Below are 18046 nucleotides of genomic sequence, written 5' to 3' on the forward strand. Positions count from 1 at the left end.
TCCCATCACATGCAAACTGTTGCTCTTTTACACTCTTTTTGACTGTTGAACTACGAGTTTAACGGTAGAATTCAAATAAACTTGTTTTTTCAGATCTTATAGTAGAATAAGATTGATAAAAGCAGTAAAAGAAAGGTGCTTCCAAGTGAGATTGTTTTGTGGGCCAAAACTTGATCAGAGAGATGAACTACCGTTCTACCAATGCCAGAGTTTCGTCACGTAATATCAACAACAGAACATCACAGTGGTACATGTGAGTAATGGTGTCATGTTTCTCTTTTACTTGTGTCAATTATTTTGTCCTTTTTTGTTTCATATCCATTTCTGATTACATGGACCACCAAAAGGCTAAGCTATATAAAGAAAGAAATATAAGATCTAGCATTCGAAAACTCACATCATATATATCAATTACAGATCTCGATCTTCTCTAGTAGTTCAATCTCGACCATTCATTTTGGTCTAATTCGAAAATGTTTTTTTATTTGTGTTATAGTTTAAAATTCAAAACATACGAGTATTAGGATAGGATAGGCAAATCCTAGATAACAGCGCGAAGTAAACGATCTAAAACATGGGATAACGTATAGCGGAATGACCGTTATTTGATAATTTTTGGACATATTATGTGAATAATAATTATAAATATGAGAAGTGTAAAAGGAAGAACAAAGTGTTGAGATATATGAGTGTGAAACTTGTGATTTTTCTTTGGAACGACTGAAGTACAAAAACGTCGGTGAAGGATGGTTAGGGTTAACTCTCAACTTAAATTTGATTGAAAAATAAAAAATTACCTTCAAAATGTTATAAACTTAAGAACTAATTTCAATTTTTCATATGGAAAAAGAATAGCAGCTATAGTGTTCTGCATATTGTAGTGCTGTTGGCAACTATTGACTACTGTTAAGCATACAAGCATGGATCCCAAGAAGAAATGAGTTCATTAGTCCATCATGAATAATTTTGCAAAGAAATGTACTATTTGTATATAAAGTGAAAAAGCAAATTTTTATCATTTACCTTTTTGAATACTTTAAATCAAATTGACATATAAAGTATAACTTTTTTGTTCACTTTGGAGGAAAAACTCATCCTTTGGTATGAAAATGCTAGCCACTAGTTAGTTTCATGTTAGTCACATTCCAATATAGGCAAAATATTCAAACCAAGTTATGATTTACAAATCACCACACTTGAAAAGTCAACAAAGTAAATTGTGATCATATATGGACAAAAGACTAGTACACACGAGTACATGTAAGGAAAATGAAGTAGTTACATTTTAAAAAGCTGACACACAAAAAAACAAACAAAGGAAAACATATCTGTTTTTTTCTTTTTTGTGAAAAAGGTATCTTGGTACACAAGCATAACACATGCAATGTGTCACCTTAAATTGTTACTTCCAATTCTATTGAAACGGCTCAAAGAAGGTGAGACTCTATTGCTCCTTGAATCAGAATCTTGGTCTGAATTTGTAGACCCTACTTCCCAAAGACCTTGAAAAGGTCTTCTAGAGGAAATGTATCCCTCTAACTCATGCCGTTGTCTTGGTGCACTTTGCGATCGAACTTTAGCCCTTGAGGATTCGGTGTTCGCCATGAAATTAGGGTAACCGGAGTAACCGCCTAAGAAACTCCATGAACATTCACTTCTTGTAGGTGTAAAAGGAGTACCTCTTCTTACACTGTTTCCGGTTTTTGAAGACGCGGAGAATGTTTGTGGACTATTATCAGCCGTGCGTGATGCTGTTTCTTGGTCTTTTCCTTTGTGAAACTTGAATGAGGGACTTTGGTTTTGAGGTTTTGTTGAATGTTTCGATGGGGACTCGTGTGGCTTCCATGTATCTACTTCGAGAATCTTATCGATTTTATCGTCATGAGAATGTTTATGCTTGAATGAAGTATCTTTGATTTGGTTACCGGAGTTATCTTGCATCCAATGGTCTAACCAATTGGAGCCAAACCTTTGTCTCTCCGACTCAATCTTCCTAAAATTTGCATTGGAACTACATCTCTGCAAGTTTAGAAACAAAATCAATTGAAGCGCGGTAATTTAAGTGTATGTTTACTATCACTGTGAGTTTGACAGAATCACAACGAATCACGTGATTTCGCGAAAACTAAAAGTGTGTTTGGAAACTTTGGAAACGGGTGGAAACACATTTTCACTGTTTTATCTTGTGAAGAATAGTAATGTACCTTAAGGATGGAAGATCCACCGAATTTCGTACTACAGACACGATGTGAGTGCGGGTCCTCATATTCTTCGGGGACCTGCAATTAAGTACACAAATTTTAAATATAGAAAAGAGCGAGTTTAACAACCACAAATCATTATTTTCTTAGTACTAGTAATCATTCGATTTCAATGTTAACCATAATTCAACCTAAAACAACATACACAAGCACAATATATGTTAGTGCTTGGTACTTACAGGGTAATGACAAAGTGAAGACTTGAAAGAATGCAAATTATCCGAAGACAAGTGGTGCGCGCGAGTCGCACGTGCCTGCGTCTGAAGTCGCACCAATGTTTGCATGCGCCTTAGCATATCCGCACTTTGCTTTCTCACAATATGACCCCTAACCAATGCTTGCAACTTCACCAATGCTTTTAGTGCTCTCAACGCCCTCCTCGCCTTCCAAATTAGCGACATTAACAAAATCAAATCAATTGGTTTCTTAAGGACAAAGAAAAATTATACCAAAAGCCATCATTTAGAAAACTTCATAAAGAAGTTTACTACTAATTTAAGTTAAGAAATGACAAGCAAGGAAAGTTCAACCTTCCCACATTGGCTAGCAAAAAGTTAAGTTCATTAGTTAAAGGATTGCAATTTGCAACCTCTATCTAATAGTATAGTGTGTTAATTAGTGACATAAACTATAACTACTTTTTTCACGTTAATGTTATAAATCATAATAAAATCATTAAACTAAAAGTAAGTTGAAAAGTCTATTTTTCCCACAAAGGAATGTTTTTAACCTTTTGAATTGGCAAAGCAAAGAAAATGACATGAGGAGTAACAATACCCATACGCAAGCAAATACAAAACAAGTGGTTACCAACTTGGTCATTACATTGTGACACTACATTAAGGAATAGCAACCCTACATATGGGGCCATTACCTTAAACGTGGTTGATGATGGGTTGGCAAAGGGCCACAATAGGGCCATTTTTAGTTTGCCTCATCTAAAGGTAACTATCATAACTCTTTGTCTAGGGTGAATCTTCCTCACAACACTTTCACATTTCCTTATCTAAATATTATTAATCCCTGATCCTCATTGTAAGAAAATTTTATTTTTTAAATATATGGAACAAGATTTGATGAGATGTAGTGTATTCTAGTGTGGAGGGGACCAGTACTACAGTTGTCTATGGAACAATTTGCTTTCACTAGCTATTAGCTACAATAATTTTTTTTTAGACACACCTCCCCGATGTATGCTAAAATGACACCGACTTTACATTTAGTTTTTAAATATCGTTATCGGAAATTTTTAAGGATAAACAAAAAATTGTATGTAAATATCATATATATTCTTATGATTTTTTACTATTACTAAAAATTAGAATGAGAAATTGTTTATCTTGTTTTAATTTATTTTAATAGATCTCAAATGAGATTAATCCATATTCTAAAATTAAAGGGATGTCGGTTCTATTTTAATAGAATTCAATAGACTTGAACATAATTTTCCAACCAAAAACACAATTCTCCTAAACAAATGTGATTACCGACTATGATTCTAAAGGAATAGATATCATTGTAAATTGCGGAAAGAAAATCAAAAATGTAGAAAGATTATATAATATACACTTACCAAATAACCGCGGAAAGCTGATTGAATTCTAACGGCGGCGGTTTCCTCCGGCAACCGTGTCTGGCCAGTACGTGCTTTGGAGCTACTCCCCACGCCGTTGCTTGTCAGTCTGACAACCTCCGCAGCGGCATGTGCGGTGGCGAGAGCGGCCTCGGCGACGGCTGCAGTAGCGGCAGCAACGGCAATTGCATGTTTGTTCCGTTCTAAAGAAGTGGAGGGGTCAAATTGGGTGAAGGCGGAGGATGGTGGCGGTTGTGGCGGTGGGAGTGACTTTCTCCTGCTGCTCTGTTTGGCGAAGGTCCATCTTTTCTTGGTGTTGTTGTCTTTGTCAGATTTGGTACCTGAGCCGTCAGCGGGAGGAGGACACGGTTTTTTGGCGGCAAAGAGTCGCCGGAGAAAGCCCATGGTTCAAGTCATTGACGGTGATTGGTTATTTATTTGACTTTTGAAAGAAGGTTTAGGAAAATTTGAATTGAATTTAGTTAAGGTGAAGAAGTGAGGATGAAAAAGTAGTTGAAGAAGTGTGAACGCTTCGGGTTAGAGTTGAAGAGTGTCGGAGACTCGGTCATGGAATGGTTTTTTATAGTCCAAGTTCAACCCCACGCGCAATTTACATGGCTCTTCTTATTGACAAGTGTGGATGAAAACGAGTCTTCTATATAGTAGTGACATTTGAATTATATGGTACTCAAATTATGAAAGCTTTTTAAATTGTAAAATTATCCTAGTTAATCAAACTTGTCTTTATGTTACAATTTAATATCTTTTGTTTGATCAATGTTTCTTATTTATAGATTAAAAGGGAGAAAATGGAGTTTTACATTCAAAATCCTTAGGAAACGCAAAAATATTCCCAAAAAGGTGTATTTAAACACTAATAAGTGTTGGTGGCAACGGATCCAATTCTTTGGGATTATAAGAAATATGAGTTCATATATTATAAATTCAATATTTTATTTATTTATAGATGTTATATATAGAAATTAGAATTGACACATGTTGAGTTTTAAAATTAGTGACGTTGATCTTCCGTATGGTGACGTAGAGTGGGCTTATAAGATTAATACTCGAATGTTTAACTAAGTTACAAAGTCCCAGATGAATATAGCGAAAAGTGAAGATCAGAAAAGTGTACCTTAAATCTCAAATATGTTGATTATATATGTTGGATTATCATGGTTGGACAATGTATGATATGATCCTCATATTGGCCATTTGGTCGACCCATAATAGCTTCCCCCAGACTTATCGGGTGTGAATTTCGTTAAGGTATTGATGAATTTCTATTTTGGTGTGGTCGGGATTACATGCCAACACTGTGATTTCTAAGTCACTGGCGATCCTAAGTGGGAGGTATTTAGAGTTATAATTGTGCGTACTTTAATATAGAACCTCTGTTAGTCTTTTATATTAGGATTTTAAGAATTGGGTCCTGAGAACCTTCTGTTGGGAACACCTTTTTCAAAGGACAGATATTCTCAGATCCTGATTCATCTTAATCAGAAGGCCAAACTTGTTTCACAAAACTTTTCACACTCTTGAAATAGAATTTGTATGGAGAGGATTTTCTTTCGATTTTGTCTTAGCCTTTAGGTTTTTTTTACTTTTTCTTTCACAAAATGTGACGGGACTTTCATAATCTTTGTTACCTTTTCCTTATGCCATATGGCACCTACCATTCAGAGGGTGGTGATCTATGAACATAAATGTCATGATTACTTTTTGGTTCCTAAAACTGTCATTATGGATTAATGATGTGCTCTCGAATGGATTAACATTTGACCATTGGCGAGTGTAAGATCTTGAGGATACATTGATTGTCTTTAATTGGATCTCTTCTTTTTTCACCTTATTGATTCAATCTAAATAGTATATATAAAGGTTAGTCATTTATATTTCTTCTTATTACTTCTTTTTCTTAAATTCTCTTTGCTCTATCAAAATGAGTTCTCCTTGTTTCTTATGTTCTTCCAAGATACCTCAATTACCAAAACACCTTCTATCGTCTTTGATTATATTCAGACCCTCTTTTACTGGTATGTTTTTTTGCATTACTCTATTATTTGCCTCTATTTAATTTTACTTTTGTTATGTTTAAGTTTGTGATGACAACTCCTAGTGCTTGAGGCATTTTTAGTAGGAGAGAAATAGATAGAATAAAGAAATAAGGATTGTATTATTGAACTATGATTGTACAAACTGAATTATAAAATATATCTATTTATATACAACTAAATTGTATACTAAGTAACAAACCCTGGCCCCTAATTAACTTTGGGCTTGAGCTACACAACTTGGATTAGATCACAACATACCCCTTATAATCCAAGTTGTCGAACATACGTTAATCATAGTCGATCTGAATTATTCCTAATTTCTTTCTCAAATTCAAGAATTTGTCGATCTTCAATCCTTTTGTGAAAATGTCGGACAATTGTGCTTCACTTGAGTAATGTCTTACTTCAAGTTCACCTTGACTTACCTTATCCCTTAAGAAGTGAAATCTAGCTTCGATGTGCTTACTCCTTCCATGCAAAACTGAATTCTTCACAAAAGTTATGGTTGACTTGTTATCGATCTGCAGCACCAGAGGTTTCTTCACTTTGGCCTCAATCTCTTCCAACACAGATCTGATCCAGATTGCTTGACACACAACATAGGATCCTGCTATATATTCAGCCTCACACGATGGCAATGCCACCACAGGTTACTTTCTCGAGCACCATGAGATTGGGGCACCAAATACTTGAATGAAATAACAAGTTATGTTTCTTCGATCTTCCTTATCTCCACACCAATCAACATCTGAATAGCAAGTAAACATAACTTCTTTGTTTTTCGAGTCTCGTTAAAATAGAATTCAATAGTTTATCGATCCTTTTAAGTATCTCAGGATTCTTCTTCCAGACTTCATGTGTGACATCATTGGTTTACTCATGTATCTGCTCACTAATCCGACTGAGAAACCTATCTCAAGTTGACTCTTGCACACATATCTCAGAGATCCAACAATTTGTTTGAAAAAAGTTGCATCAAATTTGTCTTCCTCTCCATGCTTCTCCAACTTTAAATTTGGTTTGACAAACGAAGATGCAGGAGTCGAATCATCCATCCTGAATTTATTAAGTATCTCATTGACATACTTTCTTTGATGTAGCATCATACCTTGCTTCGACATTTGAAATTCCATGTCTAGGAAATAATACAAGTTTCTCATATCCGACATTTCAAATTCCTTCTTCATCGGCTCTTTGAACTTTGACGAGTTCTCCAAGTTATTTCCAATTACTAACAAGTCATCAACATATAAGCAGATGATTGTTATATCTTATTCCACAACCTGAACATAGACACCATACTCAAACTTGCATTTGACAAATCCCAATTCGACTAAGTATGAGTCGATCTTCTTGTTCCATGCCCTAGGTGCTTGTTTGAGGCCATAGAGTGCTTTGTGAAATTTATACACTTTCTTTGCTTCCTCTTGTATCATAAATCTATGAGGTTGTATGACATAGACTTCTTCTTCTAAGGGACCATTCAAAAATGTTGATCTCACATCTAAGTGAAATGTAGATCAGCCTTGCTTGCATGTCAAGGCTACAACCAATATGATAGTCTCCAATCTTGCGACAGGTGCATATACTTCAGAGTATTTGAGTCCTGATCTCTGAAGAAACCCGCGGGCTACCAATCTTGCATTATGTCTTACTATCGACCCATTGTGCTTCATCTTGAACACCCACTTCGCTTTGATAGCTTTTGTATGTATCGGCAATTCGAATAACTCACATGTGTTATTTATTTTGATTACTTGTAACTCTTCAAGCATAGCAGACTTCCATTTCATATTCTTTAAAGCCTCGCTATAGTTGATTGGTTCAACATCTGCAAGTAACGCAAAATGAACTAATTATCCATCTGGTGTGACTTCATCATCTCCAGTCACTTCGTAGTCTTGAAGTCTTGATAGACGAACTCTAGTTCTTTCAGGTCTATGACTTGTGCTAGCCATACCCTCTTAGACTTTGATTGTGTATAGAATGTCAGCAACTGCTTCAACTGGAATATCGGTAATTGCTTCGACTTTGACTTTATCGATTTCTTCCTCGACACGATAAGTCATTGATGGCTCGTTAATTGGATCACCATAATTCCAATCCCAGACAAAATTTTCATCAATAACAATATCTTCACTCATCACAATATTCCCATTGATTGGATTGAATAACTTGTATGCTCCAGTTTTGTGATATCCTACAAAAATCATAGGTTCACTCTTATAATAAAGTTCCTTTCTTCTCTCATCAGGAACATGCTTGTAACAAATATAGTCAAACACCTTCATATGACTCATTGATGGTAGTTTTCCATTCCAAACTTCTTCATAAACCTTGTTCTTCAGCTTCTTGTTAGGGCACCTGCTCATAATATAAACAGCAATGGAAACAGCTTCACCCCATAAGGATTTTGGAAAATTCTTCAGCTTCAGCATGCATCTCACCATGTCCAATATGGTCATGTTTCTTCTTTATGTTATTCCATTATGTTGAGTCTTTTAAGGAGAAGTTACCTCGTGATCAATACCATGTTCTACATAGAATTCTTCCAACATCTTTGATGTATATTCGCCACCTTCATCTGTTCGCAGAACCTTGATCTTCTTTTCACTCTGGTTTTTTACAAGTATTTTGAATCTCTTAAAGATAACAAATACTTCGTCCTTTCGCTTGACCACATAGATCCAAAGCTTTTGACTATACTCATTGACAAATAAGACAAAATACCTATTTCCACCAATGGTATGTTCCCCAAATAAGCCACATACATCTAAATGTGCTACTTCTAGTATACAAGAGGATCTCATTGGCATAGTCAAAACGAAAAACTTTTTGGATTGCTTTCTGACTAAGCAACATTCGCAGAGTTTGTCGGGCATCTCAAGACTTGGTATACCAATTACCATATCTTGAGTAATCAATTCATTAAGTGATTGAAAGTTCAAATGTACAAACCTCAAATGCCACAACCAACTATGCTTGTGGTCGACAACATTTTTTAGAGATTGTACTTCAGTCGAACTGATCATGGTCTTGAATGTCCTAGTCTTCGACAAAGCAGATTTCAAGACCAAATTATTCTAAGTGTCGAACTGTTCCAAGGCTCCATCTTTCATAATCACTGAGAAACCTCTTTCGACTAGTTGTCCAACACTTAGCAGATTACACTTCATTCCAGGTACATAGAATACATCTTTGATTATAGTTTTTCCTCCATTGCTCTTTTGAATAACTATGTCGCTAGTACCTTCTGCTTACAACGAGCTATTATCACCAAGTTTGACCTTGCTCTTCTTCGACGAGTCAAAATCTGCTAACCACACTTTTCGATCAGGCATGTGATTCAAGCAGCCCGAGTCGAGGAACCGGATCATAGAATTGACATGGTCATCTGCAACTGCATCCATAACCATCATACCTTCATAATCATCTGAATTTTGGCGTGCAAGATTCGCTCCTTCCTCCTTGCATTTTATAGCTCCCTTGTCTTTATTGTACCAATAATCTTTGGCCAAGTGACCCCACTTTTCACATTTATAGCATTGTTGTTACCTCGAATTTTTTACACAAGTCTGGGTTGTACAGATTTGGAAATTTTTGAAGACTTTGATGATTTGGGTTCTACTTAGGTTGAAATGGTCATTCGACCATGAGATCAAGCAATTTTTTTCGAAAAATTGATCCTTTTGATTGATGTCGGTGACTTTGGTCGAATTTCCAAGCAGTTAAAGACTATGAATTTGTTAGTTTTTGGACTTAGTAGAATTCCAAGTTTTCAATATGATGTTACTATTCACGCGGTCGAATGAGGCGCAAGCGGATAAGATCAAACATTTATTCTAGAACACATGGAATCCTGTCGAGAGCGAATATTGCATGGAGACGAAGACGGGGCGTGATTTGTTGTGTCAACCGTTGCAGACAATTATGGTAGGACTAGTATATAAATATTGTTCACTTGTAGTTTTAGGGGTCCGTAATTTTACACAAATTCTAAAAACTTGAATTATCCTAGTGTTTAGTGAGAAAATGGTGTTCTTAGAATGTATGTATTTTCGTTCCACTTTATGAATTAATTTCTTTACTTTAAGTCATTTATTGCTTTTGAAGTTATTTTCAATTTTTTTTACTTTCGACTTTAAATGTCAAACGTGTTTCAAACTCACAATGTTTGCACAATATGTCCTGAGATCTTTTCGAGTTTACTCCTTTAATTGAAGTCAAACTTGTTTTATTTATGAAATTTCACAGTTAACAACTGCACACCTTTTTTCTCTTTATACTTCTGATAGGAGTTTCCTTCTTCTCTTTTCGAGGATTCATAAGCCTCATCATCGACCTTATGCTTTTGAAGGTTCGACTAAGACTTCTTGCTCTGAGTCTTGTCTCATTTGCCTTTGAATTTGTTGGAACCACCATGCTTGTTCCATGCCTGAGCTTGTAGTGCTTGTATCGAATCTTGAACCCATTTCCTTTCGACAGTCATAATCGCATGCGCCTCTAGCGATCCAACCAAATCTTCTAGTTTTATGGTTCCAAGATTGTTGGATTCTTAAATCTACGATAACGTGATCAAAGTGAGAGGTCAACGTACATATTACCTTATCAACTATCATCTTATCAGTTAGGGTTTCATCATAACCTTTCATGAGATGGACAAGATTATGCACCTTCAACACATAGTCTGCAATCATTTCATTTTCTCCCATATGCAACAATTCATATTGCCATCGTAAAGTCTGTAATTTGATAACTTTGACTTTCTCACCTCCTTCATAGTAATTGACAAGAATATCTCATGCCTCCTTCATTGATTCAACATGAGAGATCTTGTCGAAATTCGACGAATCTACCGTCGATTGAATGCAATACGCATCCTTGCAATCTTTCTTCTTCGCCTCACTGTTCGCAACTCTCTGAGCATCAACTGCATTCTCAGCAAGCTCAAGGACACCATTAGTAACCACTTCTAGGGTTTCATGAAAGTTGGATAAGGACTTCATCTGCTTGTTCCATCGGTTCCAATTTTTCCCGTCAAGAATTGGAAAAGAATTCAGAATGCCACTAGTATCATTCATATTTGCAGTGATTGATTAACAACCCATGATCCTGGAAACACGATCACCGACGTGTGATTCTTAAAAACATGATCAAGAATCTAACAGAATCTCTATATACCAATTTCTTAGTGTTGGTGTAAGCCCTAGAGGCCAATACTTTTGGTACTTGTGTCGAATTATTTATTAATAATAAAAGGTTTTTTCTTTATTATGTTTGTTTAATAAAGTCCCTAGAATAGCTAGTCTATTTAATGTATCAAGTGTGACTTAATCATGAGATCCCATAAAAACATAAGGACATTATTCTTAAAGTATCCGTAGTCGAGCTTTGTTGTGAAGTGGGATAACATTAAAGCATTAAGACTATTATGTATATAGACTGATGATCAGATCTCATGGATCATGGATAAGGAGTTATCAAGTCTTAAACATAGGTATGAATATTAGGAGTAATATTTATACTGGATTGACCCGCTATGAGAATACTATATAGAATGTTATGCGAAGTGTCATAAGTTATTCTCATGGTGATAATGGTGTATACCACCCTTCGACCTGAAACCACTATGGACCCTAGATGTAGAGTCGAGTGCCTTATTGTTGATCAAACATTGTCCGTAACTGGATAACCATAAAGACAGTTGATGGGTACTCCACGAAGCATGTTGAGGGATATGAGTGACCTAGATGGAATTTGTCCATCCTGCATAACAGGATAAATGTCTACGGGCCCAATATTGAACTGGACAATGATGACACAATCTATGCCTTGTGTTCAATATAGACATAAGGGCAAAAAGGGTAATTATACACATAAGTATTATCACAAAAGGATTTGTCAGATCACAAAAGGTGGGCCTCCTTGAGGCCGAACTTGAAGCTCAATGTCATTATGATCAAATTATATTTGAATACCTCACATCTTTACTTTCCCTTATTTGATGGGGTGTTTCAGGAAATGAGGGTGTGTTTTCCTTTCTCGAGGTTTGAGAGATAGGTTTTTTGATACCGTAAGTGGCATCATCATAGTTACATTTAATCGTTATACATCTATTTGCACCTTCCAGATAATGTATCGTTATCTAAACATATAGGAGTCCTTATGAGCCTTCTTCTCTTTATTTTATATTATATAGGATTCCAATTTATTTCCTCAAGGATTGATTTCCTTTAAACAAACTTACCAAATATTTGAAGTTTTTACCGAATCTCTCAAGAACTTCAAATTTTGTGCAGCCTGGAAAGGTTGACTTTCACTTGACCATATATAAAGTAGTTCAGGGGATACCTCTTGGGGTTGATGTGCTTGTTTGTGAAGCGCCCATCCCACACTATTGGATTCGGTCACACTTCGAGAATCCTAAGGCATAGCATTTTTTTCCTAATGAAGTTGACTTAGTGAACTCGAGAAGACGTGTGTATTGAAGATTCAACAATTCATCTATGTTTTTTAGAAAGCCACTTACGTTGAAAGTATTAGACTTTGATAAAGAGAGCATATTAGAGAAGAATAGAGTTTCTTATTAACTAAATATTCAATTGAATATTAAAAGAGAGAGATTTATTTATACCAAGCATAACATAGGTGCCAACTCAACATAAAAAATCTGAGTTTGTTACACAGGTCTCAGTTCAGAATAACTGATTAAGATCTCTTATCTATATTACTGCTAGCTTAGCATACTTCTATATTACACTTTAATACTCTAACATTTTCCCCTCAAATGGTGTTTCCTGGTGAGAGAAGACACTTTCCTTGTTGGAGTGTGGTTTTGTCTACCACTTTGAGGCTATCTCTGAGTGTGAGAAACCTGAGAGCTGATAAAGGTTTTGTTAAAATGTTTGTATTTTGTAGGTTGCCTGAGATGTGCTTGATAGAGAAAGTGTTGATCATTTTTTCCCTGAGGAAAAATATGTCCAACTCCAGGTGCTTAGTTTTAGCATGAAGTATAGGATTATGAGATAAAGCCACAGTGTTGGGGTTGTCACAGTAGAGAGTATGAGCTAAAGTTGTAACTTGTAATTCTGAGAGTAGTGATTGAATCCATAGGACATCAGATGCAGTGTTGGCCAGACTCCTATATTCTGCTTCAGTGCTTGATCTGGCTACTAGGGTTTGTTTCTTTGACCACCAAGAAATTAGGTTTGGTCCAAGGTAAATGCATGACCCTAATGTAGATTTTTTGCCATCAGGGTCAGAGCCCTAGTCAACATCAGAAAATGATGTGATGGAAGTAGGCTGCAGAGGCTTAGAGGTTTGAAACTATAAGCCATGATGTATGGTACCTCTGAGGTATCTAAATATTCTTTTGACAGCCACCCAGTGACTCTGCATAGGTTGAGCCAGAAACTGGCAAGCTTTATTGACAGGGAAACTGATCTCAAGTCTGGTAATGGTAGCATATTGTAAAGCTCCTACCACTGACATGTAATAAGTAGGATCTGAAAGATAGTCTGATCCCTGCTTGGTGAGTTTCATATTAGACACAACGGAAGTAGGGAGACTTTTAGCCTCACTCATATTTGTTTTTGTCAATAGATCTCTAATGTACTTGGTTTGAGATAGAAACAGGCCCCCTTGAGAAGTTTGAGAAACTTTAATTCCTAGAAAATGGTTAAGATTGCTAAGTTGCTTTAAGGAGGATTGAGCATTGAGCTTGGTCACTAGGCTTTGAATATGGATAGGAGAATTCCCAGTGATAATAATGTCATCCATATAGACTAACATGAAGATAGTTTATGTAGATCAGGTTAAGGTAAACAGTGAGGGATCACACTTGCTGGTAATGAACCCAAATTGACGTAATGCAGTAGAGAACCTTTTAAACCAGGCCTTAGAGGCCTATTTTAACCCATAAATAGCTTTGTTAAGCTTGCATACTAGTGTAGAATCAGTTGTGACTAACCCTAGGGGTTGTTGCATATAAACTTCCTTAGTCAATATGCCATTTAGGAAGGTATTGTTGACATTAAGTTGAGTGATTTTCCACTGCCTGGATAGGGCTAAAGTTAAAACAATCCTGACTGTGACTGGTTTGACCACTGGTGAGAAAGTTTCCTGAAAGTCAAAACCTTGAACTTGGTGAAACCCTTTGGCCACAAGTCTGGTCTTGTATTTCAGAATGGAGAATTTTGTTTGATCCTAAAGACCCATTTACACCTAATAGCTCTTCTATTTGGAGGGAGAGTGGTGAGAGTCCAGGCGTTGTTAGTTAGAAGAGCATTATGTTCAGCTTTCATGGCTTCAAGCCATTTGGGATGCTTGAGGGCTAGTTTTTAGGAAGTTGGTTCAAGTTCGGTCAATAGTAGGGTGGGTTGAAGTTTAGGTTGCACAATGCCATCTTTGGCCATTGTGATCATAGGATGAGAATTTTGAGGATGAGGTATAGGTAATTGTTCTGCAGTAGAAGCAGATAATGAGTAGTTGGAGGATGCTTCTTCATTAGACTGAAGAAGAATAGTAGTTGGTAAGGGAGTCACATTAGTGGAAGATAAAACAACAGGAGATGGATGGAAGAGTGGACTATGAGAGGTAATGGGTGAGTCTTGTTGAAGAGGAGTGGAATGGGCTAAGTTATTGTGTTGTGAGGTATGAGGCTCGATATTGGAAGGTTGAGAAGAACCTAGAGAGAATAATAGAGGAACCGGAACAAAAATTTGAGTAGGAAATGAGGGAGATGTTGGAGACTTGGGAAATAAGGATGTGTATGGAAACCTGATTTCATTGAATATGACATCTTTAGAGATGTAAATCTTGCCATAATGTGTCATACACTTGTAAATGTGGTGTGCAGAATACCCTAAAAATAAGCATTCCTTAGTGTGAAAGGAAAATTTGTGAGGGTTGTAGGGCCTGAGGTGTGGGTAACAGGCACAAACACTTTTAGAAAAGTGTAGTCAGGTTCAGATTGATACAGAGTGTTGTAAGGTGATTGCATAGCTAAGACCATGGTTGGCATTCTATTGATGAGATAAGCTGCTTCTTGAAAAGCATGATCCCAAGATTTTAGAGGTAGGGATGCTTGAGCCAAAAGTGTGAGCCCTGTTTCTACAACATGTATGTGCTTTCTTTCTACAAACCCATTTCGATGATGGGTGTAAGGACAAGTAAGTCTGTGTATAGTACCTTGTGTGGCAAGTAGTGAGGTGAGGGGTTGGAATTCACCTCCTCTATCAATTTGAATTGTCTTGATATGACAATTGGACTGAGTTGTGACATATGCCATGAAGGTAGTGAATGTGGAGGTTACCTCAGATTTTTGTTTAAGTAAGAATATCCATGTGTACTTTGTAAAAGCATCCACACATGTAACCAAGAATTTTAACCCAGCAATTGAAAGCATGGGTGCAAGACCCCAAACATCAACAAATATAAGATCAAATGGAGCATGATATTGAGTAGTAAGTGAGTAGATGGTAACCTATGAACTTTACCCAAGCAGCAAGCAGTGAAAAAAATCTAATTTGGACTGATGAGGAATATGGATATTACATTTGGATAAAACAGTCTTAAGGACCTCGTGATGAGGGTGCCCCAGTATGTTGTGCCACTGAGCATACATGGAAGGTCCTAAAGTAGTGGTATTAGGAATTGTACAGGAATTCAAAGATGTTGAATGTAAATTTCCACTAGTGAGTATGTGCATACAAGGTGATATACTAGAAGAGTAACAAGGAGCCTTGAGACTGCCAAAGGAGTATAGTCCATCCTTCCAAAGGGATCCTTGTAACAACACTTCAGATGTAGCCTGGGATTTTAGAATAAAGAAATCAGGATGAAATTCAAAATACACTTTATTATCTCGTGCAAACTGACTCACTGATATAAGATTCTTGGTGATCTTAGGTACCAGTAACAAGTTATTCAATGTGAGTGTGACATGTGGTTTGTGTGCATATGAAAAAGCAGTGTTACCAATTGAGGTGATAGACAGACTTTGACCATTACTAAGCATGACTTGGTCAGTTCCTAATGTGGAAACGTTGTTAAGGAAGTGATCTGCAGAGTTGGTAACATAATGTGTGGCGCCTGAGTCTGCATACCACTGAGAATTTGCAGCTTGACTTGTGCTTGTGTCTGAACCTGCTAGATATGCTTGAGGTTGTCTGCCAGTAAATGAAGAATTTACAGGCCTAGGTATGAAGCCAGGTGTAGGAGCACGCCATTGAGAAGGAGACATCCAATATTGTGCCATCTATGGTGATACACTTGCAGAGTACCATGGATTCTGAAAGTTGGATGCAAGTTGAGGTTGTATTGCTGGATTACGCCACTGATTAGGTCTAGTAGATGTAACATTCAGTCTGTAGTAGCAGACCTTAGCATCATGTCCAATTTTAGCACACATTTGACATTGCATTTTTGACCTAACACCATTACGACCATCACCTCTAGAGAAACGACCACCGCGACCACCACGATTGCCATCAAAGTGAGGTGGAGGATCTGAAACTGATAGTTACGGTGTAAGATCAGAAACAATTGAAGTTGACGAATCTTGAGCTTGAGGAATCATACCTTGCGTAAGATTGACGGAGAGTGAATCATGAGATACTGCACGTGTTGATCGATCCAAACACGCTTCATTAGAGAGAAGTATAGTTTCTACGACGACGATCTCACATGGTTCATCACGATATTGGATGATTAAAGCTAGGGCTTGATACTCTGGTGGCAATCCATCGACGATTGTCTCAAGCTGGTCTCGATGCAAGACTGGATCTCCGATCGTTTCGAGAATGTCCACAATCTGTTGGATGTGCATTATGTACTGAGCAATTGTTCGATCTCCTTTCTCCATGCTTCACAACTCATAACGTAGTTGACGCAATTTCGCGTAGATCTGAGTTCGTTGGAACTGATTAATGGCAGTTCGCACTTCATGCGCGTGTACGCACTTGACACAACGCGTGGCAAATCCGATTCTGACAATGTGGTGAGAAGTCAGGTGAAGAAAAAAGATTTATCTTGATGCCATTGTTGATAAGTCGAATTTTCAATATCAGAGGCACAATTGGCCGTTTAGAGATATCGCTGAGGAATCACCAGATTAACCAGGTGACAATGTTGTTTGTGAATTCGAATGATTCCTTTGACTTGTTTCTTCCATGAGAGGAAGTTGTGGTTGTCGAGTTTGATGTTGATTTGTTGTGCAAATGTTTTGAATCCAGTCTTTAGTGATGAAATGGTTGCGTTTTTCAGAGAAGAAGTGGTTTCGCTAGCTCATGATACCATACTAAACTTTGAAAAAGAGAGCATATTAGAGAAGAATAGAATTTCTTATTAACTAAATTCTCAACTGAATATTACAAGAGAGATACCTATTTATACCCAGCATAGCATAGGTGTCTGTTATAGATCTCTTATCTATACTACATTCAGCTCAGCATATTTCTATATTACACTCTAATCCTCTAATAGAGAGGAAAACAAAGGAGGAGGTTAAGATAAAGGACCTGTATATATATACTATGTATTTGGTGATTGATCCAATCTATGAGGATATGATTGAAATATCTGGTTTGTTATGCATCCTCAACCGCAAGTCCTTTGTTATTAACAACAGATGGATGAAGTTGATTGTTTGATTGATAGGATATAGATTTTGGTCTTATATGTCTTACCCTTATGCAAAACTTGTGTGTAATTCAAATAATAATTTTGTTGAATTTTTATCAAGAATTTGCTCTTTGAAGTTGTTGGGAATGACCCTTCAATGTTTAAACTTATTGTTTGTATTACTCTTTTCTTTCACTAATAGTTGAAGCAGTCTGTTTCTTGTCAACAAAAAAAAAAGTTAAAGTATCACAAACAGATTGATTTGTAGGTCTAAATCATATAGAAAATTCTAATTTTTGAGTTTGGATGCATGCATATTCCATTAACACAAAACCAGTGATTGTAGACAAGAGTGTTTAATTATACGTTAAGTTCATTTTATTATAACCCTCTTCATTTAATTCTTCACAAGAGTGTTTGATTTTACTTTAACAAAAATTAGTTAATCTGAGTATAAAATAATTTATATTTAAATATGTTTCAAGTTAGAATTAATTCTAAAAATAAAATCAATTTAATTCCAGAACATGTTC

The 18046-nt window shown here is 36.5% G+C and overlaps 1 protein-coding gene across 2 annotated transcripts; it reads right to left on the reverse strand.

The window, feature by feature from the left end:
- Window positions 1-1196: 1196 nt before the first annotated feature.
- On the reverse strand, window positions 1197-4495 carry LOC127092151 (protein IQ-DOMAIN 23). Of its 2 annotated transcripts, XM_051030968.1 has the most exons (4): window positions 3835-4489; window positions 2441-2644; window positions 2205-2279; window positions 1197-2019 (listed from the first exon to the last, which is right to left on the reverse strand). In XM_051030968.1, the coding sequence occupies exons 1-4, from the start codon at window positions 4237-4239 to the stop codon at window positions 1390-1392; spliced, it is 1314 nt and encodes a 437-aa protein (XP_050886925.1). In that variant the 5' UTR covers window positions 4240-4489; the 3' UTR covers window positions 1197-1389. The 2 variants fall into 2 exon arrangements, with proteins under 2 accessions (XP_050886925.1, XP_050886926.1); XM_051030969.1 differs by lacking the exon at window positions 2441-2644 and having other exon boundaries at window positions 3835-4495.
- Window positions 4496-18046: the final 13551 nt, after the last annotated feature.

Source organism: Lathyrus oleraceus, chromosome 6 (assembly GCF_024323335.1).
Source record: "Lathyrus oleraceus cultivar Zhongwan6 chromosome 6, CAAS_Psat_ZW6_1.0, whole genome shotgun sequence".
Classification (NCBI taxonomy): Eukaryota; Viridiplantae; Streptophyta; class Magnoliopsida; order Fabales; family Fabaceae; genus Lathyrus; species Lathyrus oleraceus.

What these genes read in the sequence shown, in the direction of transcription:
- LOC127092151 (XM_051030968.1), bottom strand. Translation starts at nt 4,239, where the DNA reads ATGGGCTTTCTCCGGCGACTCTTTGCCGCCAAAAAACCGTGTCCTCCT. An exon ending in CTTCACTTTGTCATTACCCT is followed by an intron (nt 2,280 to 2,440) that starts GTAAGTACCAAG and finishes ACTTAATTGCAG; the next exon opens with GTCCCCGAAGAATATGAGGA. An exon ending in GTGGATCTTCCATCCTTAAG is followed by an intron (nt 2,020 to 2,204) that starts GTACATTACTAT and finishes CTAAACTTGCAG; the next exon opens with AGATGTAGTTCCAATGCAAA.